A 27,980-nucleotide genomic window follows, 5' to 3' on the forward strand; every position below is an offset into this window, starting at 1 on the left:
TCCGCCCCCCGAACCTTCAAATGGGAAGCCCCCCTAGAGGCGCCCGCAGACCCGAGGCTGTGTTGTGGTGCCGACGGGCAGGGGATCGGAGGGAGTGAGCTGTGCGCGCCCGGAGGCCTCGGGCCGTCGGGCGCCCGTCTTGTCTCCAGCCATGGGGTCGGCGGCGCTGGAGATTCTCGGCCTGGTGTTGTGCCTGGTGGGTTGGGTGGGCCTGATCCTGGCGTGCGGGCTGCCCATGTGGCAGGTGACCGCTTTCCTGGACCACAACATCGTGACGGCGCAGACCACCTGGAAGGGGCTGTGGATGTCGTGCGTGGTGCAGAGCACAGGGCACATGCAGTGCAAGGTGTACGACTCGGTGCTGGCGCTGAGCACAGAGGTGCAGGCGGCGCGGGCGCTCACCGTGGGCGCCGTGCTCCTGGCGCTTGTCGCGCTCTTCGTGACCCTGGCGGGCGCGCAGTGCACCACCTGCGTGGCCCCCGGCCCGGGTAAGGCGCGCGTGGCCCTCACGGGCGGCGCGCTCTACGCGCTCTGCGGGCTGCTGGCGCTCGTGCCGCTCTGCTGGTTCGCCAACATCGTGGTCCGGGAGTTCTACGACCCGACCGTGCCCATGTCGCAGAAGTACGAGCTGGGCGCCGCGCTTTACATCGGCTGGGCCGCCTCGGCGCTGCTCATGTGCGGCGGCGGCCTCGTGTGCTGCGGCGCCTGGGTCTGCGCCGGCCGCCCCGACTTCGGCTTCCCGGTCAAGTACTCGGCGCCGCGGCGGCCTACGGCCAGCGGAGACTACGACAAGAAGAACTATGTTTGAGTGCGCTTGCGCGGCAGGGCCGCGAGCGGGAGGACCGGCCAGGGAAGCCCCGCATGGACAGCGGCCTCCGCGGCGCACAGGCTCTGCGGAACTCCGGGTCCTGCGCACGGGCCGGACTCTGTCCGCAGCCCGTCCTCTCCGGCCGCCTAGCCGGCTCTGGGCTGCGCCCTGCCCCGCAAGGCGACGCGCACTTGGGAAGACTCGCTCTGTTTCTTTTTGTGTCCAGTGCTGGCTCCGACGTGGGTAGGGCGCGCGTTCTTTCAGCTGTGTGGGCACTGGACTGGAGATGCCGCTCCCTCTCTGACCGTCAGGGTCTTGGATGCCACCCACTCCCTAGTGGCTCCTGCTGATTCCAGAGGGGCAGACCGAGAGACCAGGGGCCCCAGCCTCGGCTGCCGGAGGGACGTTTATAGCTGGCCTTTACTCCATCAGCAGGCTGGCCTCCGGGTGGGGGCAAGAGACTTGGTCTGGACCTCCCTGTCTCACCCCTGCAGCTCTCCAGGCAAGGCTTACGGGCACCGGATCCTGGGTGTGGGGCTGGGGCCCTGCCCTCCTTTGCAGCTTTGGGGGGTGGGGTAAGAGTCTGCTTAGTAAATGGTTTGGATACCCTCCCACCTGTGTCCTGTTCTTTGTCCAGTCACCGCCTGTGCTCTGCAGCCCCCATTCGTCCACCTACCCACCAAATTCTCCCCAAAAAGCTCCTGTGGGGACCTTCCAGGGCTAGCCCCTGGGATCCCGAAGATCCCATGGCCATTTCTCAGGTCCCTCCTGCCATCTGGTCACCTTCCCGCTAGGTGGGAAACAGCCACAGCTCACTGCAACCCAGGAAGGTGAGATCTATAGTCAGAAGGGCCACTGCTGAGTCATAGGGCCTGGGGGTGGGGGTGGAGAGCAGGGGCTGTGATGCAGACCCCAGCAGAAGATGTAGGTTGACCCCAGCCAGTGTGTGTGGGTCTTGGGATGCAGGTAGGGCTAAGGGTGGGCTGCCAGGCTGCTGGCTTTGCCTAGAAGAGGCTGGTCCCCAGGCACCACCGGACGGGCGTTTTCCACCTGCCCTCCCAGGGTTCGGCCATCTCTGGGTCGCCTCACATGGCTAGACATCTATACAACACTGACTCCGTCCTTTCCGCCAATAGTGCAGTGGGAACAGGGGCAAATCCAGGATGTGTGCTGGGCTCCAGCAGAGCTGGCTGCAGGTTGAGAAGCGCGTTGCCATGCGGAGGAGGCACCTGCAGCCGGCTGCCCAGATTCAGCTTCAGCCCCTCCATGCTAGCTCTCTGCACAGGGCCTGTGCCCATCTTGGTGGTCTGGCGGCCAGGCCAGACTTGGGCCAACCATCAGCACCTCTGTGTCAGCCCCTGCTGGGAGCACCGTGTGACCTTCCTCCTTTGGGTGGGATTCCTGGAGGGCAAAGCAGACCAGAGCTGTCACAGCCACCAAGAACTCACTGCTTCCAGGGCAGAAGAGAACAGTGGACAGGATCAGGGGTTGCTGGGAGGAGTTCCAAGCCCAGCCAGTGGGGAGGGCTTGGCAAATGCCCCCAAACTCCACCCTGAGGGCCATGTCCAGAAATGCCTGGGCCGGGTCCAATGGCAAGGAGTCTCCCAGGCCTGGCCAGGTTCCTCATTGTGGGGAGGGGCAGAACCCAAGGACATGGGCTCAGGGCAGCTACTGTGAACATGGCCCAGCATCCCAGAACTTCCAGGGAGGCTCAACTATCTGGGGGCCTTAGCTCCCAACAGTGGGATGACTATAGAGGGATGGGCCCCATGGCACAGAGGTCCTTAGCCTTTACGGCAGCCCTGCCTGAGCCTGACCTAGAACAGCTCCCAAGCGAGCAAGTGTGTGATCCTGGAGCCTCGGCTCTTGGTGGAGTAGGAAGAGGTCCTTCCACTTCTGCTCTGGCCACAGGGTCCAGGCAGTGTCGGGTACAGGGTGTCTGGCCCAGGCGCAGGCCTAAGGCTGCCTCCTCCACAGCCCAGAGCTCTCTTGACTCCAGGACCCCAGGCGTCAGCCGGGATTCTGAATGGTAGCTGCCCAGCCCTCAGCTTCTGCAGATGGCCAGGGTGGGCAGCTTGAGGGCCCTGGCGGGGCAGGCTGCTGTCTCCGACCCATGATGGGAAAGGCAGGGGAAAACTCCACTGCCAGAGGTCAGGTGGGAGGAGCAATGCAGCTCCAATGCAGCTGGCCCCACTGCCCACTACCCCTCCCCAAGGCCCACCCTGAGACCTGGCCCCCCTAACCCGTGTCCTCAGTTCCTGAACACGATTTCTGGGCTTTTCCCACCAACATAAGTGCTGCCCAAACCACTCTGCCGCCTCTTGCCCGTGGCCCAAGGTGCCACACCCAGGTGGCCATGGCCCTCCAGCCTGCCTGCTCCCCTGGCACCCGAGTTCTGTGCAGTGGTCACAGATGGCCTCAGCCACTTGTGTGAATGGCTCTCTCCTCGCCAAAGGACAGAAATGGCATCCTCCTTGCCTCCAGATCCCCTCAACCCTGGCAGGTGTCCTGGGGACAACTGGGAGGGTGGGGCCAGCTGATCCCACGGCTTCCCTGACAGAGAACTCTTGCTGCTCCGAAGACTCTGGAGGTTGCTGAGGCCTGTCCAGCTTGGACCTTCTGTGATAGGACGTGGGCGAAGCTGACCCCGAGGCCCCTCAGCAAGCCCCTCCCTTCCTGAATTGGGGCCCCGCCCTTGCTATCCCTGCCTGACTCGCCTGGTGGTGCCTGCCATGTGCCCAGAAGGTGGGGGGCACCTGGACAGGCAGGTGCTGGGGGTAAGATGATGGCCGTGGAGGGTGGGCCTGGGAGGGGTGCACGGTGAAGAGGGTGGACTTGAGATGCTGCCAAGGCCAGTGGACAGGAGGAAGTGGTGGGAGGGCGAACCGAGCCAAGTCCTGGCTGGCATCAAAGTGGTCAGTGGAGGTGCTGAGGGGCCTGGCCTCTGCCCACTGCTGTCCAGGGACCCTGGAAGCTGCCCCCCATGCTAATTTCCTGCTGGGCATCGGGGTGCCCAGGGCACAGGATCAAGGTCCCTCTGGACACACAAGGCTCAGAGAACAACCAAGCACTGGCCCTGTGACCAGAGCCAAGATTGGGGCACCAAACCTAAAATAATCATTTTATTCCATTAAAAACACTGTCCCTGCATCTAAAACTATGTCCATAACTTACAATCTAAATAAAAGCCAGTTAACATAAATAAGGAGAAGGAGGTCACTTCTGAGGAAATCAAACTCTGGAAAAGAGAAAAGAAAAAATAAATTTCAAACAATTCTGATGGTTCCCCAAATCAAACAAACTGCCCAGGCCTTCCCACTGCCGTGCTGAGCGGCTGCTTCTGAGCAGCCCCACCACTGACAGGGGTGGGGGGTAGCACCCGCCGTCCTGTCTGCTTGAGTACCTTAGGCCACACGGCTCCTGGCACCTCCTCCCCTTACAGACCCTGCCTGGCGGCTTGTCCAGCCTTGGCACTGCCCCCAGCACGCTGCCCCTCACCCTCCCAGGCTGGTCCACCTGGTGCCGTCTTGGTGGCAGCTCACACATGGCACTGGGATCATCACCAAGCAGGCTGCAGGGAGGGGTCTGCCTCAGATGCCAGCTCCACTGCCCGAGACCCCCATTTGTAACCTTTGATTTAACCCTCCCCCCACACAAAGGCCCTTGCTGAGGCCAAGCCCTTGAGGCTCAAGGGGTGTCAGCCCCAGTTCAGATGAGGACACAGGGGCAGCCCGGTGAGGCTCCCCACAGACGTCACATAAGACCCAATCTGCCCCCAGAGCCCTGTGACCCCCGAGAGAGGGGCTGGGGGAGGTCCCTGAGGCCCCTAGGCCATTCTCAACAGAGCGCACCAGGGCTCCCACACTCCCAGCTCACCAGGGACGGGGGGCGGGGGAAGGACCCTGGGCCGGCAGGAGGGACCCCCCATACAGGAGCCTGGACGGGGCCCATGTGCCACAGCCGCAACTCCAGCCGGGGCTCAGGGAGATGCCGGGCAGGGCGTCCGCTGTGGGGGGCCTGGGCTGAGAAGGGGCCACTAGACAGAGCAGGTCCCCGGCCCATTTCCCGAGGGCCCTTGAGAAAGAGGTGGTGTGTGAGGCACAGGGGACAGCGCTGGCAGGACCGTTGCGCTGCACTGTCACAGTGACAGCTGCACGCGTCCAGGCTCACACAGGGCCCACGGTTTGTAATTCCCCACCGAGTGGCTGCTACCAGCTTGGCCTTCTCAGAAGTCCAGCGCATGAGAGCCCAGATAGACAGACACCCCATGGGCTCCAGCCCAGGGCCTGATGCTGGGGCGAGGGCAGCCCCCGTTCCCGGCCACACCCGGCGCCTTGTGATCAGAGGAGGATAAATGCAGCTCCTTCTGAAGGGATCCCAGGAGCTTAATGAAATTAGATCCCTCAAAGTGCCCCATTGTGGTCCTGCCACCAGCCTGGGGACAGGCGTCCCTGGGAACAGGCGCTGGACCCCATATCCGGCCTCAAACCCAGGTAGAAGCCGGGCTTTGCGGCAGGGCCACGGGAACCCACCAGCACCCCCTCCCCCACGACTCACCCTAGGACAGGAGGGACACGAGCGCGTCCAGGAACTTGCTGCGGTCCTCGGCTTTCAGCTCAATCACTGAAGTAATGAAAGGAAAACATCACTGGGACGGGAGGAGCAGGGACAGAGCTGGGGGAGGCCACCAAGTACCAAGTTGACTCCCGCTGCCCGGCGCCCCAGTGGCGACAACCCCCTACCACATTCCAAGGCGCACTTGGCTCCCTGGTGGCCTGGGGTGCTCTGGACCATGAGACCTATTTAACCGGACTCCCTAGCTGCCCTGTCGGTGCAGCTGCAGCTGTGGTCTGTGGGCAGGACCCTCGGGGCAGCCAGGGGACCAGCGGTGACACTCTGAACACCACAGCCCTGGCAGAGGGGCCTCCCTCCCACCCAAGCGGTCAGGCAGGAGGTGGCCTTCCATCCTGTTCTGGCCAGTCTCTCAGCTTTGGTGTCCCTTCCGTAGAAGAGGACATGGTGCAAATTGATCCATCTCTGGGGGCCGTCAGCCTCAGACCAGCACGGGGCCTCATCAGACAGGACAAAACCAGCCAGCCTGGCCCTGCAAGCTGCGGGTACCTCAGGCCTCGACTTCCTCCACACCCCCTGCAAGCCGCCCACCCCTGGGGGAAGCCCAGCAGCTCCCGGCCCTCCAGTCCTCCCTGTGTGGGAAGCCAGGGCGTCCTGCAGGCTGGCCAGCACCGCCTGTCTGCAGTCTCAGGCACGAAACAGGAAGTGGGGGGCTGCTGCTGGAGGGGACCCCCCACCACGGAGCCACAGCCAGAGTGGGCCCGGCGGGAAGACGCCAGCTCTAGACTCCAGAGGCAATGGGGTGAAGGTGGGTCTCGGACTCAGAAACTGGTCCTTGTTAAGGCATCAGTGGTGATGTGAGAGGTCCTTCCTGAGAGGTGGGTGCTATGGGCTGAAGGTGCCCACCTTGCTATGGTGACAGCCTAACCCCGGCACCTCAGGACGTGACTGTACCTGGCAGGAGCCTTTTACAGAGGTGATCAGGTCACATGAGGTCACTAGGGTGCGACCTGATCCGGTCTGACTGGTGCCCTTATAGGAAGAGATCAGGACACAGACATACAGAGGGACGACCACGTGAAGACACAGGGAGACGACGGCATCTACATGCCCAGGGGAGAGGCCTTGGGAGGAACCAGCCCTGCTGACACCTGACCTCCCAGCCCCCAGAACAGTGAGAAATGCATTTCTATTATTTCAACCCCCCACTCTGTGGTGCTTTATTACAGCAGCCCGGGCTCACTAACACAGGGGTAAAGTGCCACACATCTGAAGAACAGAAAGCAAATATGGCCAAACATGCCATGTTCCACACTGGCATCCGGGGAAGCTGCGGGGGCGCTGGTGGCCTACAGGTGTGGCCCCCCAAAGCCACCATGCGGCAGCATCAGGGCATAGTGGTGGCCAGACCCCCAAGCTCCTTGATGAAGTCATCTCAGGGGCTGGATCGTAAGGCCAGAGCCAGGTATGCCTGTCAGGGCCCAGACGGAGTGCAGGGCCCGAGGCCAGAGGACTGCTGGCAGGGCACCCTCGGCACTTTCCTGGTTCCAAGGCCAGCACTGACCTTGAAAGGGCCCCAGTGCGGCGGACTCTTACCTGAGAGATCGAAATGATTGTGCAGTGTCCGGGAGTTGGTGCCCTCCGCTGCCTTCTCAAACGCCCGGCCAAAAAAGCTGGGGACACACAGAGGCGCATTGGGGGCTGTCCCTGCAGTGGACCCTCCCCGCCAGGGACACACCAGACTCCTCAATGGCCACAGCCCCAAGGCCTCAGCCCACTCTCTGGACAGCCACTGCCTCTCACCACTGCTCCCCCCGTCAGCCCTTCTCAGCCCTCAGGTGGGCGTGTCCCCTGGCAACCCCCCAGGCACCGTGCTGGCGGCTGGGGCAGGTGAGAGGCAGAGGCTCCGTGGAGCCGTGTGGGGATGGGGTCCTAGACACACACAGCAGGTGGGACCAGGTGGGGAGGGGCCCGCAGGGCGGTGGGGGAGCCGGAGCCCCTCGGGGAGCAGCCTGGATGGAGCTGCATCGAGGGAGGTTTGGTGGAGACAGCGGGAGCGTGGGGAAGGGGCTCCAGTGCCTGTTGCGGAGAGCAGAGGGCGGAAGGCGGGCAGAGGGGGGCGAGTGCTCCCAGCCTCCACAGCCACCCTCACAGGAGACTGTGCGCATCCACCGAGCTCACTGCCAACCAGCCCAGCCATGTACAGACCGGCGGCCCGAGTGAGGACACAGGTGGCCGCGGTGCTGCCTTGGGAACGCTGGCCGGCTCCCACCCATGTGACTTTGGATCTGAGACCCTCGAGGGAGCTTTGGAAGGCAGCCCGGCGGCAGGGAAGCACTCGTCTCAGAGGCCATTGTCTCCCCACTCATGGCTCAATGGCCTTTGCAGATGCAGAAGGAGGTCAAAGCTCACAGTGGCAGAGCTGGGACCGATCCAGACTCAGGGTAAGACCCAGACCCAATCCAGATTTTCAGTGCAAACTGTTTGCTCCTCAGAGGAGGGTTCAGGCCCAGGGAGGGCTGAGGGTCCCGCCGCAGCCGCAGGGCCACGCACCTCGCTGCCCATCCTGGGTGCGTCTGACCCCGGCCGGTCCTCCTCAGGGAGCTGGATGCCCTTGCCTGGAAGCTGGACGTCTACACCACACCTGCACCCCCCACCCCATGCTGGGGTGGGAGCTCCCAAGAGGCCTCAGGTCACTCACAGGAACCCGGGTTACCTGGAGCCCAGAGACGTGCCCTCACTGGTGAACCCCGTGCACTGGTGTCTGTCCTGGGCTTTCAGCATGAGGCCCCAACTGCCCTGCCACCCTCAGGCTCGCCTGCCTGCTGCACCTCCCTGCACCCCGACCCCGCTCAGTGCATGCTTGATGCTGCCCCACCCTGAAGCCCACATGTGTAAGCCCCACCACCCTGCTTCATGGTGGAAAAGGCCATCCCTGGCCTGGCATTGAGGCTGACCCCCCATAGCCCCGGGCCCCAGGACTCACTTCTTTCTGTCCGAGCTGTCGGTCTCTGGGGGGATGCCCACCATGGTTACGGTGCCCTGCTCCGCGCTCAGGGGAGCGGCCATCACCAAGGGCAGTAGCTTGCAGCGCCGGTTCTTCGTCTGCAGAGGGAAGTGCACCTCGGTCACAGTGCCCAGGAGCCCCAGTGCCTTGCTCCCCAAAAGCCTCCAGGGACTCCCTCTCCCCAGAGACACTCAAGTCCCCACACAGCTTGCCCCCAGCCTCCTGTGCCCCTGGCTGTTCCCTCCCTCACCTCCTTTAGGTCCTAACACAGTTGTCACCTCCTCCAGGAGGCCCTCCCCAGCCCACGCCCCCGCCCCAACCCGCCTCCGCTGAACATGAGCCCCAGCCCTGCGTGCTCTGTGAGGCCCCCCCCACCGCCACTTGCCCAAGTGACCTGGGTGGTGAGTGATGGCACGAGGGCTCGGCGGAGGAACACAGCTCAGGAAAAGGGAGGCACCTGCCAGTCCCTGGCAGGTGAGCAGCCCCCGCACCCCAAGGCCAGTGTCTGGCACCAGCCACTCCCCCCCGCCCCTCCCTGCCCCCGGCTGCTGTGTTCCCACCCTCACCGAGCACACGAAGGACTTGAGCAGGTGCTTGCTGAGCAGGCTCAGGGCGGCTGGCCTGGAGAACAGCACAACGTCTGGGGTGCCCTGCAGGGAGTGGGGGTAGGTGGTCAGGGGGCAGCCAGCGGGTGGGGCTGGGGACGTGTCTGTGGGGAGCTGACCTCCATGAGGGAGCAGTAGAGGAAGGGCCCCTGGGAAATGATGAGGTTGGTGCAGAGGCAGCTGGCGATGGTCTGCTGTGTGGCGCGCAGCTGCTGCTTGGCGAGCTCCAGGCCGCGGTACAGCTTGTCCAGGTTCCCCCTGAAACATGGCAGGCGCACGGCTCTAGCACTGGCTGCAGACCGGACACCTGGTTTCTGGGTCAGAGGGGCTGTGGAGCCAACAGTTCACTTCCCTCCCTCCCCAGCTCCCTTTCCGGTGAGAGGAAGGAATAAAAAGTGTCTAAGCCCACAGTGATGGACAGGAGAGGTGTGGGGGGGTGGGTTCCTGCTGGCATCAGAAGACTGGAGACTGGAAGCCAGCAGAGGTGCCTTCTGGAAGGTGCTGCAGGGCTCTGACCGGAGAGGCTTGGGGGGCACTAGGGATCCCGCCACCTGACAGATGGATTTTTACCCTTCCCCCACACAAAGGAGGGTTCCGTTCTGAACACATTAAAATGAGCCCTCTGTGGAGAGGTCAGGTCTTCAAGCAAAGCCTCTGCACCCAGCAGGTAAGGGTCCCAAAGTGTCACATGGGCTTCCCACCCATCAAGATGAAGTGATGTCTTCTGGCCAGCAGGCTTGCCAGGCTTCCACAGCCTTCCCCATCCCCCCCAACCCCTTGAATGTGGAGGACCACCAGACATTTGAGAAATGCCTGTGGCCTGAAAAAACAGCTCTAGTGGAAACATAATTTGGAGACCAAAAGAAAGCTTAAAATGAAGTCTAATTAGTATCTTAAGAGAGATTTGAGCAATACATTCGTAAACCAAGAATAAGATGCTATGAAAAATGAACAATCAGAAACCAGAATTTGTGGAAAGTAAAATGGTTGCAACAAATAAAAAATTCACTCAAAGTCAAGAAAACCTTCCTTACCACAGATAAGACAAACACATGGAAAATATAAGGCAAAAATCGGAGACAGAATCATTCCAGGAAGTCTAGAAAGATTAAGAAACAGACATATGTGTGGGGGGAATAGTAAAGGCAGAGTACGAAAGCATTTCCTCAGACTAAAAGGGCTCACCCAAAACCTCAGTCTAATGCATGAAACAAGATCCACCCCACACACCACTAGACATTCTGGAACACTGAGAATCAAAAAAGATCCCGAAAGCTTCTGGTGGGGGTGAGGGTGCATTTACAGAGAAACAAGAACCAAAATGGCTCAGACTTCTCATCAACACCACTGGCTGCTGGGAGACAGGGAGCAACCCTGAATTCTGCACGAGCTAAACCAGCAATCAGATGAGGGCAGAAGATACTGTCAGATGTGCAAGAGCTCAGAATGTTTACCTCACATGTGCCCTTTCTTTAAAAGTTGCTTAAGAATTATGTTCTAGCAAAACGGGGGAGTGAAAAAAACAGATGAGGATCCTAAGATGTGCTGGGTCCACCCCAGCGACACAGTCTGGGCGGGTGGCAGGCCTAGGGAGCTGGAGCCGAGAACAGAGCCCCAGGCTCTCCTGGACAGAAGGGGCTCAGGGAATGAGAGCTGGGAAAACCGGATATGATAAAGGAGGCAATGAAGAGCTCCAGGGAAAACAAAGAGCTGAGCCAGAAAGGAACGGGATCACCGCACATTAGTGACTCTGGAATATTTTATTAGAGCAACCAAGTAACACTATTTATTGATCTTCATCTTTGAGAATCAACCTACAGCCAAAGATGAGACGACTCACATTCTGTCCTCTACCCCACTATTGTTAACCTTGAACATGTGGAAGTATTTTCACATCCTGGGAGGTATGGGGGAGGAGAAAACGAAGGATGCCAACACCCTTTTCTTACCAACTAGGGAGACAAGAGATGCTGGTGAAAGAACAAGACCGAAGTATGTTAAGGTTACAAAGGAGCTAAAAATAGTGGCACAACTGTACCAACAGGAGGGGAAGGCGCACAGAAATGGGATGAATGCTCTTTTGTCACAGCAGGAAGTCAGCAGACAATGGCTAAGACTGGCCCATCAATTCTGAGAGGAGGCGGAAACAGTCGGCAGTATAGTTTTTTGATTTCCCCATATTTCTAGATAAAAACAGAGCAACTACATTACAAAACCAAAGACCTAGGACCCACATTTACAACACAAAGGAATGAGGAACACCACAGACCCCAAAATATAGGCAGGTGGGAAGAAACCCCCAACTGGCCACCAGACGTGTGGGAGGGAGCAGAGAAGCAGAGACCTAAGAAAGATGAAACTCCAGGCAACTGGGGACAGTGGCCAAAACTTAAGAGTTTTGCGCCACACAAGAGCAGGTGAGTGTGAGGGCCATGGCAAACACCAGGGGGCTGAAGCAGGCTAGCTCCCCGTACCAGCCAGAGCTCCTTTCCATTCTGGGCCCCTTGCTGAGGAGAGACGGCTACGAGTGGAACTGAAACTGGGCAAGAGAAGGACAATTCAGAAAAGGAAGGCAGAGGCACTGATCAAACACGCTGGGATTGTCATGGAGGTTCTAGCCAGGCAATTGGTAAGAAAATGAAATAAAAGGCAGTTAGATTGGGAAAGAAGAAGTAAAACCATCTTTATCTGCAGGTGACGTGATCCTGTATATAGAAAATCCTGAAGAATCCACTAAAACACTGTCAGAACTAATAAACAAGTTCTGCAAGGCTGCAGGACAAGATCAGTATACAAAAATTGATTGTAGTTCTATGCAGTAGCAATGAGCAAACCAAAAATGAAATTAGTAAGTTGACTTACAATAGCATCAAAAAGAATAAAATATTTAGAAATAAATCTAATAAAAAGTATACAGTTTATTCTCTGAACTATAAAACACTGTTGAAAGAAATTAAAGAGGATCTAAGTCTATGGAAAAACATCCATGTTCATGGATTAGAAGACTTAATATTGTTAAGATGGCAACACTCCCCAAATTGACCTATAGATTCAATTCAATCTGACTTCTTTGCAGAAATTAATAAACTAATCCTAAAATTCACATGGAAATTCAAGGAACACAGCATAGCCGAAACCTGCTACAAAACTACAGTAATCAAAGCAGTGTGGTACTGGCATAAGGTTAGACACATGGATGAGTGGGAGAGAAGTGAGAATCCAGAAATAAATTCCCACATGTATGGTCAACTGATTTTCAACATGGGTGCCAAATTAATTCAATGGTAGAAGAAGTCTTTTCAACAAATGGTGCTAGAACAGTCAGATGCCCATATGCAAAATAATTAAGCTGATCCCTTCCTCACATCAGATACAAAAATTGACCTCAAGTGAATCATACACCTAATATAAAGGCTAAAACTATAAAACTCTTACAGAAAACAGTGGTGTAAATCTTTGCGACCTTGGATTAGACAATGGTTTCTTAGCTATGACACCAACAACAAAAGAAACAAAAGAAAAAATAGATAACCCAACCATCATCAAAATTAAAAATGTTTGTGCTTCAAAGAACAACATCAAGAAAGTAAAAAGACAACCCACAGGATGGGAGAAAATATTAGCAAATCATGTATCTGTTGAGAGACATATTTAGAATATACAAAACAGTTCCTACAACTCAATCATTAAAAGACAACCCAATTTAAAAAGAGACAAAGGACATACGTTTCTCCAAACAGGATACGCAAATGACCAATAAGCACATGAAAAACTGCTCAACATCATTAACCATTAGGGAAATGCAAATCAAGGCCACAGTGAGACCACGTCATACCCCTAGGATGGCTGCGATCAAAAAGTCAGACAGTGACAAGTGTTGGTGAGGATATGGAGAAATTCAAACTCTCATACACTGCAGGTGGGGATGTACAATGGTGAAGTCGTGTTTTGGAAAACAGTCCAGCAGTTATACAAAAGGTGACACACAAAATCACCACATGAGCCGGCAGTTCCACTCGCAGGTATATACCCAAGAGAGAGGAAACCATGTCCACACAAAAACTCACAAGTGTGTGTTCACAACATCATTTTTCATCATCATTAAAAGGTGGAACTACCCAAATGTCCATCAACTGATGATAGATAAATAAAATGTGGTCTATCCCTATGACAGAATATTACTTGCAATAAAAAGAAAGGAAATTCTGACACATGCTACAACATGGATAAAACTTGAGGACATTATTCTAAGCAGAAGAGGCCAAGCCATAAAGGATCACTTAATGTCTAAGTCCATGGATATGAAATGTCCAGAATAGCAAATCTATGGATACAGAAAGTAGGTTATTGGTTGCCAGGAGCTGGGGGAGATGGGAGATTTGGAAGGCGATGGCTGAGGGGAGCAGAGTTTCTTTTTGGAGCAATAAAAATGTCGTAAAATTAGATAGTGGTGATGTTTGCACAACCTTGTGAATATACTAAAAGCCATTAAATTGTACACTTGCAATGGGTGAGCCATACAATATGTGAATTATATAGCTCAGCAAAGCTGTTTAAAAAAGTGTGCTTGGGAATGGACCAGGAAACCCCAGAAAGCAGGCCTCTCCATTTCTAACACTCTGAAGATGGAAAAGCTGTGTGAACCATACCTCCCCCGAAAAAGTCAGGAAGACTAAACTCACAAAAAAATGAGCAACGATCAAATCCTCTCAGTTATTGTCAGGAAAAAGAACCAGGAGGATAGTCTCCCTCTCGACAATGAAGGTTAACTAGAAAGACACGCCCCCAAAAGACCAGAACTGTAATATTCTATTTCAAAACAAGCTGAAAGACATTAAAAAATAGTACATCTCAGGAAGTGAGATAAGAAAAAATTAGAAGTAAAAGAAAAATAATTGAGAAATGAAAACTAAACTAGAAGAAACACCGGAATGAATAAACAATAATGCCTGAAGGGGTATGGGAGGTGAGAAAGAAGAAAAATTTTTAAATCAAAAAGAAAGAAGAAAAGGATTCCAGAGAACATGACACACACTGAAGATGGGCACGTGTCTCGTGCGCCCCCAGCTCAGGTGGACTGTGATCCGGATTCCTGCAAAGACGCAGTCACCCCCGTGCCCGGGGGCCCTGTGACCTGCCTCCCTGGCAGTGTGGGGCTGAGGGCCGAGTGGCCGGCGGGGATGGGGGCCCACAGCCAGGCCCACTACCTGGAGAGACTGTCCAGAGCCTGGATGAAGTTATCCGTCCCAGAGCTGTCTTTCTCGGGGCTCTCCATTAGCGACATGGTGGCGAAGACCACATCACTGGCCAGGAACTTATGCTTGAAGCCAAAATGGATGCTGAAAGTCTGGACGCGCATGTCCTTCATGCTGCAACGGGAGGAAACGACACGGCTGTCGTTCTGCGCGTGGCCGGAGTGTCCTCGAGTTGGGGTGAGCTCTCACGCAGGCCAGGCCAGCACTAATGCTCCCTCCCCAGCCCCCACTGATGCTTGCAGCTAGCCATTCCAGTCAGAGAATGGACGGAGTCAGGAGGCCGACACACCAGCCTTCAACCGGGGTGCTGAGCACCCGGTACAAAGCTGTCTGCCCGTCAGGGCAAGCCAGGAGCTAGCTGTGTGTGTGTGGGGTGGGGGGGCGGGTACGGGGATGCGGGTGTGGTCCTCTCCTGCCTGCGCCCCAGGGCGCCAGGAGCAGCCAGGCCCGTGTCCCTCCAGCAGCGCCAGAAGACCCGGTTGGGCAGAGCTCGCCTGAACCTGGCCCCAGTGGGCCCTTCCAGGGTCCAGTGACGGATAGTCCAGGTTGACCTCAAAGGTCTGCACCTCGGCCCCAGGATGTAAGGATTCTAAACTTTTCAGGCACCTTAAGTCCTAATTTTAACCCAAAGAGAAATCAAAACTTCAGGGAAGGCTAGTCAGGTCACAATCATCTACATGTTCTTGTTTTCTGCATTATTTTTAGAATGTGATTAAAGCTGAAACCTTGACAAAGCTTAAACCAGAGAAACATGTGTTTACCCAAATTTATTCGCAGACTCTTCAATCATCTCCCGCAAATTCTCCTTCAAGGAGACGTCCATGGACTGAAACTTCTGCTTCACCTGTTTCAGGGGGAGACTGGGAAGGAGGAGCACTGGTCACAGGAGGCGTGATGCCATGGCTGATGCCCCAGCCTGGCCTTCAGACCAGCATAAGATTAAGCATAAGATTCTGGGATCGAGTGAGGAATGTGGGATAGAGCAGGAGTGGGAGCTTTCCCCCAGGGGAGGGGGGCCGTGGGGGGCGGGCCTCGGCGCTCACTCACCCCACATCCGCGAGGAACTCCTGCAGCCGCTTCTGCCCATGAAGGGACCAGAGCTTGAATCTGGCCGCGGTGTAGCACGTGTTACACAGGCTGTCGTGGAGGGACCAGTGCTGATAGAGAGCCAGGCGGAGGCTGGGCCTGCGGTCAAGGAGCTGTGGCTGCATAGTGACCCGGGCCCCTGCCCTGGGACCACCACCTGCATAACCAGTCAGCCCCCCGGGGACCTGGAGCTCTTGGACCTTAGCTTAACATGACCCAGAGAGAGCTTGGGAGATGTGGACGCACAGCGTTTTCTGGGGGCTCCTGTGGCCACACAGGACTTGGGAGGCCCCACTGGGCGTCGCCAGTTCAGGCTGGCCTCCCACCCACTCCCCGCGGGCTCCACCTGGCTGGGCCTGTGCTGGGATCGCCTCGACAAAGCCTTATCCTCGCCCCACTCCTTGACAGGCTCTTCCTCACTCCTGGGGCCACAAGTGTGGCTGTGAGGATGGTCCTCGCCCACGTTGAGGGTCTCTGGGCACACGGCGGCCTCTGTCCTCTGTGATGCCCCTCCTGATGGTTGGGCCCTGGGGCCACTGTCCTCCCTGCCCGCACCCCCGGCGCACCCCGGTCCCTGGATGTCACATGTCAGGACCTGGCTCCTGGTGGTCGCCCCCTCCTGGAGCTTGGCTGCCCCACACCCGGCACCTCTTCCTAGACTTGTGGTGGGCACCCCCACCTGACCCGTTCAAGCCATGTTCACTGGTCCCCAGCCGTCCCGGGGCAGGCACAGGCCGGCCCCACCCCTGCCATCGCTCTACCTGCCACCAAAGCAGCGAGACCCCTGCCACGGCTGCCACAGCCTATTCCCCACATTCGGCAGCCCCGGGACATTCAAGCACGAAGAACCAGCTCCTCGACCTGTACCCATCCATCGCTCCAGCCCCGCCCTGGAGCTCACCTCAGGGCTTTTGCAAGGCCATGGGATTGCCCAGGCAGCCCTCCCTCCCCTGAGGGTGGCCTCCTCTGGCATGGCCTCACCAAGCCTGTCCTGAGCCCTGCGGCCTGATGGCCTGGGTCGCCCCCTCGAGGTGCCACATCCTCCTCGTGAAGTGTCACTCTCTAACTGCAACTGCTTGCTGCTTCCCCGCCCACTCGGCAGGAGTCTGCGAACCCTCTCAACTGCCTGAACCGCTGTGGCCCCGCACCCATGCACCTTAATATACGTGATGTTCCTGAACGTGGCAAAGCCATGGACGAGCCAGGCAGGGCCCACGTCCAGGACTCCTGCTGCACCCACCGGGCCCTCTGCCCAGAGCCTCTCGTCCCGGGGACGCAGGGCTGAGCTGTGAGGATACTCGTATTCGAAGGAGATGCGCATGCAGTCGACGGAGAGCGCGTGTTCCTCGTCCTCATGCCGGTGGTTGTGCCGGGACACGTGCCGCTGCAGGATGCCCACATCAGTCACGTACTTCATCCTGGAAGACAGCACGAAGCCTGGGGCTCCCTCTGCCCCTCCTGTCCAGGGCCCAGGACCCCTGCTGCCTCTGCAGGCAAACGAGGACTGGGCTCTGGCCTCGTCCGCCACCCCTGTGCACTCTCTCCTGGGCAGCAGCTGTCCCGCGTCATTTATTTGAGGCCCCCTGGGGTGGGCACAGAGGGTGCCATGGCCCATCCGCCAGCCACGGTCAGTGGACAGACCCCATAGTGACAAGACGCCCAGCACAGGAAGTGTTGGTGAGGAGAGAGGGAGAAGGCAGACCCCGTCCAGGTCCACTTGAGGGGCCACCCAGGCCAGCATGGTGCCCAGCGTTGTGCACCTGACGCCATCGGCAACACAGGAGGAGAGCAGGCTGGGCCCAGGTCGTGAGACTCGGGACCCTCCAGTGGGCAGGGTGGGAGGGGCAGCTACCGGGGCACAGAGGCCTCTGCAACCAGTGCAGGCGGAGGCTGTGCCAGGAGGCAGGCACGGGGCCCTTGGACAGGGTTACAGTTCCCACCTGATGGCACCAGAGCAGCAGGAATGAGAGGGGGACCGGCCCCCCCGCCCCTCCCAGGTGTCTACATCCTGGAGTCGGACAGAGAGGAACAGCAAAGCCCACCCACCAAGGGCAAAAAGGGTTCGGCTCCTGCCCTCCTTGCAGGCCTGTCCAGCCTTCCCCCAACCTTTGAGATCATGCCTGCCCGCCCTGGCAGGCCTCGGGGCCCTGGCCCCTCCTCCCAGCCCTGTGTCCACCGGGCACAGGGGTCAACAGACAACATGAGGGCCGGGAGACTGGGCCCCTCCGCTCACTTCAGGTTCCACCTGCTGGGCCCCTGAGGTGGATGAAGCATCCACACAAGGCCACACATGACTGCGCCAGAGGTCCAGTCCTGACAAGGACCCAGGCCCAAGGCAGCCCCTCCTCAAAGGGCACCGCAGGGACGCTGCCCCCAGCCCAAACCCGGCTGCGGCCGACCTCAGACAGCCCGGGGGAATGCATCCTTACTGGGTGATCTTGTCTTGCACCCACTGGTCCGTTAGTCCAACGATGGCCCACCTGGAAGGAGAGGAATGGAGCTGTGAATGGGTGGGTGGCACTCACAGGTATGTCCTGCCAGCGTGGCCTGACCCAGACACTCCGCTGGACCAGCGGTCCCGCCCTGCGGGTGGAGAGGTTCCAAGGCTCCCATTGTGGTGTCACCGCTGTGGGGCTCTCAGTTCCCAGAAGGGATCCCCTATGACAAGAGCGGCAGGCCCCACACCGCCTGTGTCCCAGCTCGCCCGGCCGCACACCACCCTCGCCGGCTCAGGGCGACAAGGCACCTCTGGGCCTTGATGTGGCCAGTGCCTGGCCCTGCCCCGGCCGTCCTGAGGCTCTGACTCAGCGCAGATCGTCACCTCGCAGAGGAGAAAACCAGGACCCAGAGCAGAATGCTGAGAGTGAAGCAGGCCAGACCCACACACTCCTCGCTAGACTCTGAGCCTTTAGTCCCCAAATCAACCCGTGTTCAGGAGCGCAGTGGGCCAAACACCCCCGCCGGAAGCCCCAGCAGCAGGCTCAGAGGCAGGCCAGCGGCTACTCCTGTACCGGAACTACACCCCCCTGCCAGGGTTGCAAAGATGCTTGGCGACAGCAGCCTTGTTCAAACCTCACGCTCAAACTGATTTGGGCAGCAAGGCTGGGCAGTCAGCTGGGAAGGGTGGAGAGGCCCAGTCCCCTCCCTCAGGCCCTCGGCGCCCCATGACACTCCCCAGTCCCCCCAGGAGTCTGTGTGCAGCCGGGGACCCCAGTCAGGAAGACGACCAGGGCCTGCACGTGTGCAGAAAGGGGCCGCACCCGGCACTCCCCTGGCAGTGGGGACCCGCCCTGGCTGTGAGGATGCAGCTGCTCATAGGAGGGCCTCACGCACCACAGCATGTCGCTCAGGTCCTTGGACATCATCCACGCCAGGTCAAACATCACCATGGCCGACTGCAAGAGAGACAGGCTTAAGTTCGGGCAGCCGTGCTCACGGCAGGGCCAGGCCCGTGCTGCCCGGGGCCCTGGGACCACGCGAGAAGGGTCTTTCCCACAGGGCTGCCTGTGGACGAAGCATCCAGCTCCTGTGAGCAGATGGGCTGGGTTCTGGCAGGAGATGGGAGGATCAGGGTCTGACCAGAAGACTCTAAATCCCGTTTGCCCTGAGACGCTGGGCTTCCTTCAACAGCGCCAAGGAGACTGGTTTCCGCGGGAGCTTCCCGCATCTGAGGGGCCGGGCGTCCGTTCCTGCCCACACCACCCACCCCTCCTGCGGCTTAGGATCCTCCACTTGCCAGGGCAGAGAGATGATCCCACAAAGGGCAACGGGGCCTTGACCAGAACAGGGGCTCTGGAAATCCGTGCTCAGGGTCCAAGGCCCCAGAGCCAAATTCTAAGGCTAAACACAGGATGCTTTACTGGAAACTTATTTTCTAGGGGTCCTCAAGGCCCTGAGCTCTGCTCAGTGATGCCAGAGTCAACACACTGGGTTTTCTGTACGAAACTCTTCCTGTAACACATATGCTGGCGGGCCTGTGTAAGTCCAGAGTTCCACCTTCTTGCACAGAGACTAACAGACCTGTTCTGCACTTTTTTTTTTTTGGCTGCACAGCATGCAGGATGTTAGTTCAGACCCAGACCCCTGGCAGTGAGAGCGCCAAGTCCTAACCACTGGACCGCCAGGGAACTCCCTTGTTCTGTACTTTTGATCATGAACAGAAATAATAGCTGCTGTTCCTTGAGTACCTCTAGGTAAAAGGAACCGTCCCAACAACTGCCTCTGGAGTGAGGGCTGCTCTCTTCCTTTTACTGAGGAGGAGAGGCTCAGAGAAGCTGCATCCCCTGCCCAAGATCACAAAGAGGAAGTTGTGGGGCTGGGATTCATACCAGGCCTTCGTGGCTCTACAACCTGTGCTCATTCCTCCTCCTGTTTTAGGACAGTGACCCCTAGAGTCCAAACGTGACCATGACTCCCGCCTATCTGTACTTACCGACGTCCCGTGATATTCGTACTGCTCGTAGTCAAAGAGTATGTCTCTTCTGTAATGACACAAAACGCGGGTCTTCAACAGGAAGCAGAACAGGAAAACAAATGTTGGGAAAAATGCTAAAACTGGATGGTACCCAAGAAACGCAAATGAAATAGTTTGTTTTCACTTATTGACTCTTCAAGGAGTATAGACATACAATGGCTGGGAAGGGAGTAAACGGGCTCAGACCTCGTGTGGCTGCAGAATATGTGAAATGGCGCAGCCCCAGAATCCCCCCAAAGAAATGATCCCCAGAAGGGAATTCACGGAACAAGCAAGACAAGACGGGCTCTGCGTGCAGCCTATGTGTCACAGGAGGATGCTGGACCCAGCCTCCAGTTCACAAAGAAGGGGAACCAGCCAGTTGAGCATTGGGCAGTTTATAAAGGCTTTTGGAACCATCAGAACTATGATCCTATTAAGAGGAAAAATGCAAAATTAGGTGTGATTATGTAAAATGTGCACAGGTACAGATAACCCAGGAAAATCAATCCAAAGCCAGAATCTCTTCCTATTAGTGAAAGTGGGTTATATTCAGTTTTCTTTCCTTACACTTCCTGTAATGGTTTTACATTGTCCTTCCAAGGGGGTTGGCTGGGGGCACAGCAGGACAGGGGCTGGGTACTCTGACCCTGCGAGACCTCCAAGGACTGTGTTTAGCAAGGAATTCCCAGCTCTAGAGCACTGCTCCACGTTTGCCTCAAGCTAGAATAACCTCTACAATGTTTTCATTTTAAAGCACTTCTGTTTTTTAATTTGCAACAGAAAGAGAAGGTGTGTGTAACTTAGTTTCCTTTTCATACTTTTTTTCCTATGAAAAGTTTTACACAATTGCCATTTCTCGAATTTGTAAATAAAAGTATCTACATTTAGAAAACTATGAAAACAAAGGACCAGGGCCCTCACCCCTAATGGATGGCATGTGCTTGGGAGACCTTCAGGCCAGGCCCGGCCTTCAGCCTTCGTGGGACCAGAGGGCGAGACAGAGGGGCCCTGAGCCCCTCCCCAGTGCAGGGCCACCCGCTCAATCCTGCAGACACTGGCACAGAGGCTCTAAAAACTGAAAGTGTGATCCTCAAATGGAAAAGCAAGGGGCATCGCTGACCCGCTGTCCCGCTGCTGTACGCAGCCTCACCTCCGGGCCTCCCATTCTCTTCGCTTCCTCCTCTTCAAGGTTCGCTCCACGATCTCCTAATCCACGATAAAGAGAACAAAGGGTTGAGCAAAGGAGCCAGGAACTCACCCCACAGCCTGAGAAGGTTCTGATCTGGCAGAAGGCACGGGGCGCAAAGCCTGCTCCTGGGGAGGGAGGCGCTGAGGGGGCAGCTGGGCCCTCTGGCCCATCAGCACTGCGGGTGCGTGGACGTGGTCGGCCGCCCCCGCCTCCCCGCACCTGCTCAGGCCACATCCCGAGTCCTTCATCTCAGCACCGTGCAATCCACCAAGAGCCCGCCACTGCCTCCTGCTGGCTTTCCCACCAGATTAAAAAGAGCTCACACTTCTACATCCAGACCCCACCGTTTCCAGCGACTATTCTGATCTCACAGGCACAACCTCATTCAGTTCCCACAACAAAGGCACAGGGGTTGGGGGACAGCAGTTTTAAAAACTTGCTTCCGGAAAGATGGTGTACATGTATTTTTCTCTATACATTCATTAAATATACTTAGAAACCCCAATATCACATATTATAAAAAAAAAAGATTCTGAAAGGTGGAGAGGAAGGCTGACCAGCCAGGGATCCTGGGACCTGAGGGATGTCACAGCATGAGTTCCCTGGGTTTTCTTTTTTGTTCATACATCCCAGACTTGGAGCTGAAGAAGCCGGCCACTTGGAAACACCAACAGGTACGAAGAAAAAAATCCCCAACAAAAGCCAAAGAACCATGAAGGAACAGCCTCGGAAGACAGGAAACTTTTAGAGGATAAGTGCTTGACTCCAGGCCCACCCCCTCCAGCCCAGCGCAGGCCGCATGTAGCCCAGCCTTCCCCGATGAACACCTCCCATCTGTAACACCTCCTCCTTCTACCTGTGCACTCCCTATACCCTCGCCAGGGTAGAGTCAGAGGCCAGGCAGGGAGCCTGGAGCTTCCTTACCTAGTGGTAACGCGAGAAGCTGGGTCACTTGTAGATTGTTGGTTGGAATGTAAAATGGTACAGCCGCTCCGGAAAAGGTTGGCAGGTTCTTAAAAAACTGAACACGTAACTACCACACAACCCAGCAAATGCACGCTTGGTCATTCATCCCAGGGAAACGAAGACTCGTGTTCATACATACAAATCTGCACACAAATATTTATAGCAGCTCTATTCATAATAGCCAGAAACTGGAGACAGCCCAGATGTCCGTCAGTGAGTAACTGGCTAAACTGAGGCCGGTCCACACCATGGAACATACTCAGTAACTAAAGGGAACCAACCCGATACACCCCAACACCTGGCTGAACCTCCAGGGAATTATGCTGAGTGAAAAAGCCAATCCCCAAATAACCCAAAGGTTATTTACTATATGATTCCATTTATATAATTCTTGAAAGGACAAAATTATAGAAATGAAAAAGAGTATAGTGGTTGCCAGGAGCTAAGGAGGGGGTGGGGGCAGGAGGGAAGTGGGTGTGGCTATAAAAGGGCCACAGGAGGGGTCCTTGTGGTGACAGAAATGTCCTGTGTCTCAACTATTTCAGTGGCTGTGATGCTGTGCCATAGTGTTGCAATATGTCACCTCTGGGGGAAAGTGGGCAATGTATGTAAGTGATTTCAACTCATTTCTTACATCTGCATGTGACTCTACAATGAACTCAAAGTTCAAAGTTTAATTTAAAAAGGCAAGTCATGGTCCTGATGAGGAAACTTCTGGGGGATGATAGAACTGTTCTCTATTATGATGTGGTGGGGGTCACATGACTTTATACATTTGTCAAATCTCATCGAACTGTACACCCGGTGAATTTTATTGTGTAGAAGTTATATCTTAGCAAAGTTGACTAACAAAACCCCCAGGGCCCAAGAATTCTTTGACCCTCCCCACAACGCACAGTGGAGTCCTGTCCCCTCCCCTCGTGGCTGTGGAACTACAGGGCTGGTCAGGAGGGCTCAGACAGCTCAGTATCAAAAAAAACCAAACAACCCAATCAAAAAATGGGCAGAAGACCTAAATAGACATTTCTCCAAAGAAAACATACAGATGGCCAACAGGCACATGAAAAGATGCTCAACACCACTAATCATCAGGGAAATGCAATTCAAAACCACAATGAGATATCACCCCACAGCTGTCAGAATGGTTAGTATCAAAAAGACCACAAATAACACATGTGGTTAGGATGTGGAGAAAAGGTAAACCTCGTACACTGTCGTTGGGAACTAAATTGGTGCAGCCACTATGGAGACCAGTATGGAGGTTCCTCAAAAACTAAAAATAGAGCTACCATATGACCCAGCAATTCCACTCCTGGGCATATATCTAAAAAAAACAAAAACACTAATTCAGAAAGATACGTGTACCCCAATGTTCATTGCAGCACTGTTTACAATAGCCAAGACATGGAAGCAACTTCAGAGTCTGTCGACAGATGAATGAATAAAGAAAATGTGGTGTGTATATACAATAGAATACCACTCAGCCATTAAAAAAAAAAAAGGAATTCTGCCATTGTGACAACATAGATAGACCTTGAAGTATTATGCTAAGTGAACCGAGATGGAGAAAGATAAAAAATAAAATAAAATACCATATTATTTCACTCACACATGGAATCTAACAAAACAAATGAACAAACAAAATAAAACAAAAATAAACTCATAGATACAGAGATTTGTTACCAGAGGGGAGGGGGGATGGGGGGTGGAGGACATGGGTGAAGGGGATCAGGATCCAGCGTATGGTGGTGGATGATAACTAGGCTCATGGTGGTGAGCACTTTGCAGTGTACACAGATATTGGATTATAATGCTGTACACCTGGAACCTATATAATAAAAAGAAAGAGCTCTAAAAAATCAAAGATTAGAAGATAAAGACCAAAAGTTGGCTGGAAAATAGAACAGATAAAGAGTCAGGCAAGAGGAAAGAAATCTCAGAGTGGGTCTCAGAGGTCCCAATCAGATGACCCAAGATTCTAGAAATAGCAGACAGGTGAGGAAGCAGGACACCCCCCAAGATGGACAGTGTCCAGAACATCCCAAACATGGCCCTGAAGGGCTACTCCCAAGGCCCTGGTCAGGCCAAGGATGAAGGGAGGACCCCAAACATTCCAGAGGCAAATCTCAGCCTGCACACCAAGGACCGGGGGCCAGAGGGCATTAGCTTCCTCACAACACTGAGCACTAGAATAATCTCGTCCCTTGTATGGGAGGAGCAGCGCCTCCCGCCTGTAATTCCACATCTCGCAGAAGCCACCAGTGCTGGATGCCGCAGCTCAGAGAAGTCCAGAAACCTGCCTGAGGCCACACAGCCAGGGGATGGCAGAGCCCAGAGTTGGCACCCACACCTGCTGCCTCCCAGCTCTGCCTGGGCCCACAGGCTCCGGGCTGACCCCTGACCTCGGGGAGTGATCATTTCCTCAAGACCGTGTTGAGAGGCCCAAACCCACCTCCTCCAACCGTGTGCGCTTCTCAGAAGGCTCTGACCCCTCGTCACTTTCGTTTCCCGAATGTTCTTTATCCTCCTCTTCATCCCTAAAAATGTCGTCATAGGCGGGAACTTCAAGGTCATCATCTTGTTTAATGAGCAGTTTGATCTAAGATTAAAACAAAAAGCAATCATTCTCCTCTGTCATTCATGGAAAACTATCCATCACGTTTTCTCTCGCAGAGTCTTATTTCTCGATTGGCCACAGTGAGCCGCTGGAATCTGCATGCTATTCGGTGCACAGAAACTACGGGAATTTGAAAACTACCTACAGTCATTAAATTTGGAAAAAAGCTCCCTCTTAGGCCACATACTCAGCCAACAAAACGAATGCCTTGTAACTCGGCCTTTGACAGAGGACACGGAGATCAGTGACCTTGAAGCAAGCAAAGCTCCTGTCTCTAAAAGAGGTCCTTCACGTGAGAGTTTCAGAGCTGATGCTTTGTTACCGTGGATGCATGCCCACTGCTGACGTGTCAAAGAGCACGTGTGACAGAGCCATGCAAGGTTCACAGTGGCCTCACACCACTGTCCTGCTGGTCCCCACACCACCTTGGATGGGCAGGGTGCATCCTAGACCCATTTATAGGGCAGGTGCCTCTGAGGTCCCCCAATATTCAATAGGGCTGGGCTGGCCTGAGCTTGGAGTGCAGACTCAGGGCAGGTTCTGGTCCCTACACCTTCCAGGACAAGCGAATTCCACACACACCCTCTGAGCACCTCCAAGGTTAGGTGCTGTGTTTCTCATCAAAGATGGACAAGACCAGGTTCTGTCCTCAGGCTGCTCCAGCTCTTATAGGGGAGGTGGACACGGGCCTTGTCAAGAACACCAGGCGTGACATTGTCCGCAGCATAAAAGGGAACAGACAGATGGACAGGAGAACTCAGGGGAGACGTGGGCCCCGAAGGCCTGCTTACCTGGGCATCGTTGTACACGTTCACGACATTGACTGGCCTGTGAGTGTCACACACGAAAAATACAGTGTCTTCATCGGGTTGAAGGATATCCAACAGGTCCACGTTAGCGCCACAGTTTATGAGGATAAAATAGTGGAACTGAGAAAAGGAGGGGGACCCTGTGAGTAAGTGCATGGGGGAGGCCGTTTGTCTTCAGCACTAGGCCCGAGTCCTGCTGAGACACATGCAGCCCCTGATGCATGGCGAGGCGCTGACAGTGAGGGGCTCCAAACACGGCCACAGCTGGCTTGTGCAAGTGCTTTAACAACTCCATATACCATTTCATTTCCACCACGACATTGTGAGGTGGGTTCCATGCCTGTCCTGGCTTCAACGAGGAGCAGGCAGAGGATGAGTGTGCCCGAGTCTCAGGCTTGGGGTCAAGAAGGTGATGTGCATGGACCAAGAGTTCAAATGCATAACCGGGTCTCTTCTGATCTGTCACTCTGCTGTGACAAATTGCCTCTCTGTGCTAGTAGCATGGCACAGGGTTAAATTTCTAGCAAGTCTTAGGTAGCCCACACTTAACAAGCACCTAAATATTAAGTTAACCCTTTAATTACATCCTATCACTATAGAAAACCCTTTCCTTATAAATATTGAATTGGCAAAGGTCCTCTCATGATGACAGGAGCACCGGGTGAGGACTTATCTCTGCCAGACAGTCCTAGATGTGGCCAGAAACTCTAGGGACCCTCTTCCAGACTCCAGTCTCTCCCTGTGGGGCTGTGGGGTCTCAGATGTCCCATCTTTCATTATAGCTCCATGCAGAGGTGGGAGGAGGCCTGGCCTCTTACTGCTTAAATTTCAAAGGGAGACGGTATGTTCCTGAATTTCAAGTTGGAAACCTGGATAAGTTTTCTTGGAGAGATAAATATGAAACAGTAGTCTAATCTAAAGTAATTTTTACTAGGCCATATAAAAAACAACCTGCCAAATTCCAAGCACCTTACAATGAAATGTCTGCAACATAAGTTCAAAGTTAGAGGCTGTCCATATTCATTATCTCTACTTTGTTGTCAGTTTTGTCTCCACAATTTGAGGGTAAGTCACCTGGACATATAGCTCACTTTTCTCTTCTGCAGAAAATCGGTAGTTAGAAATACATGCAAGCTATTGTATACATAGAAAGAATGCTCAGTGTTAAGAAGTTGTAATTGAGTAAAAAAAGCCTAATATTCTCAAATGCATCTCTCATACCTGTTCTTTATGCTCAAGAAATGCAGTTTCAAGTTCTTGCCACCCAGAAACTGGAACCAGCGTATACTGCACGTGGTCACACTGGAACAGGGCCTGGAGAGAGATTTTTTTTCAAAACCTATTGCATTTAGGATGTCTGCAATCTACCTTGAAACGCACTTAAAAAAAAAAAAAAAGATGAGAGACAAACAACACGTGATAACCTAAGGTTAGTGAAATATTTATGTCATCAAGTAGGTGATGGGGACATGAATGTCCACTGAATCATCTGGTCAACTTCGCTGAAAATCACCAAAGGAAAACTGAAAAGCTGATGGTATTTCTGTGTCTTCTGAAAAGTAGTTCCTGACCCAAGGGGGACTGACCAAAGCTCATGTAAACCTTGCACCATATTCAAAACCGAACCAACGATCTTCCCTAACAGGCTAAAGAATCGAGTATCTCCAGAATCGCTTATGACACCACTGTGCCCTCGGCTTTCAGATTCCTCCTCCTCAAACCCCACACGTGAGAAGCCGCCACAGGTCTACGGGTCTCTCGAACGCAACCATTCTGTGCCCAGGTTGCTACAGAGATACTAACTAGTCTCCCTGCCTTTTACCTAGTTCTCCTCTAACCCACCCAACGCCGTCCCGCCAGGGAAGCAGCCTTCTGAGTCCCCGCCCCAGGACGAGCTGTCGCCCGGGATGGGTCCTCGCCCCGCTCCTCCCCCGCGCCCCCCGCCCGCCCGGCCCGCGGGCCTCACCTGAAGGATCTTGCAAGCGCACAGAGCGTCCACGTCCGAGGCCACGAAAAGAAGGACCCTCTGTCGGGGGAGAGAGGGCTGAGCGCGGCGCCCCAAACCCCGGCCCCTCCCGCCCCCACGGCCGCGCGCCCTCGTCCCTTCCCCCAAGCCTCGGGGCCCAAAGAAGGCTTCACCTGGCTCTGGACCACCTCGTAGAACTCCTTGCGGAAATCTGACACGAACATGGCTACGGCGGCGGGACACCACCCTAGCTCGCGCAGAAACCCCGCGAGCCCGGCGGCGGTTAAGACTCCCGCCAAATCAGCGCTCTTCCCATTGGCCCGGGGGCCAACCAACAGGGACTCCGTTCCCAGCCTTTCCTCCTTTCTCATTGGTCCACGCTGGGGGCGGGCACTAGCGCTCCGCCATTTACGGCTGGAATAGTCCAGCCCGCCCCCAAAGAAGCGTCATCCACGGGCCGGACGCACTCGCGGTTGCGCACTTCAACTCTGACTCCGTTTACTCAGACACCCTACGCTCGGCGGACATCTTTACTTTGGGAAGAGACGACTAGTCCCCCAAACTGGGACCTGTAGGGAAAAGAAACCTTCTCGCCACAAATTAAATTCATGTATACGTCAGACGAGGGCGTCAGTTTACGATTT

General features: G+C 55.3%; 2 protein-coding genes across 5 annotated transcripts; one reads left to right on the plus strand and one right to left on the minus strand.

Moving 5' to 3' along the window:
- The first annotated feature begins 20 nt into the window (after positions 1–20).
- On the plus strand, positions 21–1,422 carry CLDN5 (claudin 5). The gene has a single exon (XM_082417022.1). It carries the CDS (start codon positions 152–154, stop codon positions 806–808), a length of 657 nt encoding a protein of 218 aa, XP_082273148.1. The 5' UTR covers positions 21–151; the 3' UTR covers positions 809–1,422.
- On the minus strand, positions 1,022–27,953 carry CDC45 (cell division cycle 45). 4 transcript variants are annotated; one of them, XM_082417019.1, is made up of 20 exons: positions 27,510–27,953; positions 27,337–27,396; positions 26,592–26,684; positions 25,353–25,490; positions 24,397–24,543; positions 20,940–20,995; positions 19,766–19,814; positions 18,667–18,728; positions 17,763–17,813; positions 16,632–16,751; positions 15,295–15,426; positions 15,009–15,107; positions 14,200–14,361; positions 9,112–9,250; positions 8,954–9,037; positions 8,367–8,485; positions 6,977–7,053; positions 5,366–5,431; positions 4,325–4,379; positions 1,022–4,046 (listed from the first exon to the last, which is right to left on the minus strand). In XM_082417019.1, exons 1-18 carry the CDS (start codon positions 27,705–27,707, stop codon positions 5,367–5,369), a joined length of 1,851 nt encoding a protein of 616 aa, XP_082273145.1. In that variant the 5' UTR covers positions 27,708–27,953; the 3' UTR covers positions 1,022–4,046; positions 4,325–4,379; position 5,366. The 4 variants fall into 4 exon arrangements, with proteins under 4 accessions (XP_082273145.1, XP_082273144.1, XP_082273146.1 ...); XM_082417018.1 differs by lacking the exon at positions 4,325–4,379 and having other exon boundaries at positions 27,510–27,815; XM_082417020.1 differs by lacking the exons at positions 1,022–4,046; positions 4,325–4,379; positions 5,366–5,431 and adding an exon at positions 7,934–8,043.
- Positions 27,954–27,980: the final 27 nt, after the last annotated feature.

Source organism: Balaenoptera physalus, assembly GCF_965194825.1.
Source record: "Balaenoptera physalus genome assembly, chromosome: 12".
Lineage (NCBI taxonomy): Eukaryota > Metazoa > Chordata > Mammalia > Artiodactyla > Balaenopteridae > Balaenoptera > Balaenoptera physalus.

Excerpts from the sequence above, each read along its gene's own strand:
- CLDN5 (XM_082417022.1), top strand. The coding sequence starts at position 152 with ATGGGGTCGGCGGCGCTGGAGATTCTCGGCCTGGTGTTGTGCCTGGTG.
- CDC45 (XM_082417019.1), bottom strand. The coding sequence starts at position 27,707 with ATGAGAAAGGAGGAAAGGCTGGGAACGGAGTCCCTGTTGGTTGGCCCC. Across the intron at positions 18,729-19,765 it reads ACGAATATCACGGGACGTCG|TCGGCCATGGTGATGTTTGA; the intron begins GTAAGTACAGAT and ends TCTCTCTTGCAG. Across the intron at positions 15,427-16,631 it reads CGCATCTCCTTCGAATACGA|CCTCCGCCTGGCTCTCTATC; the intron begins GTATCCTCACAG and ends CCGCAGGCCCAG.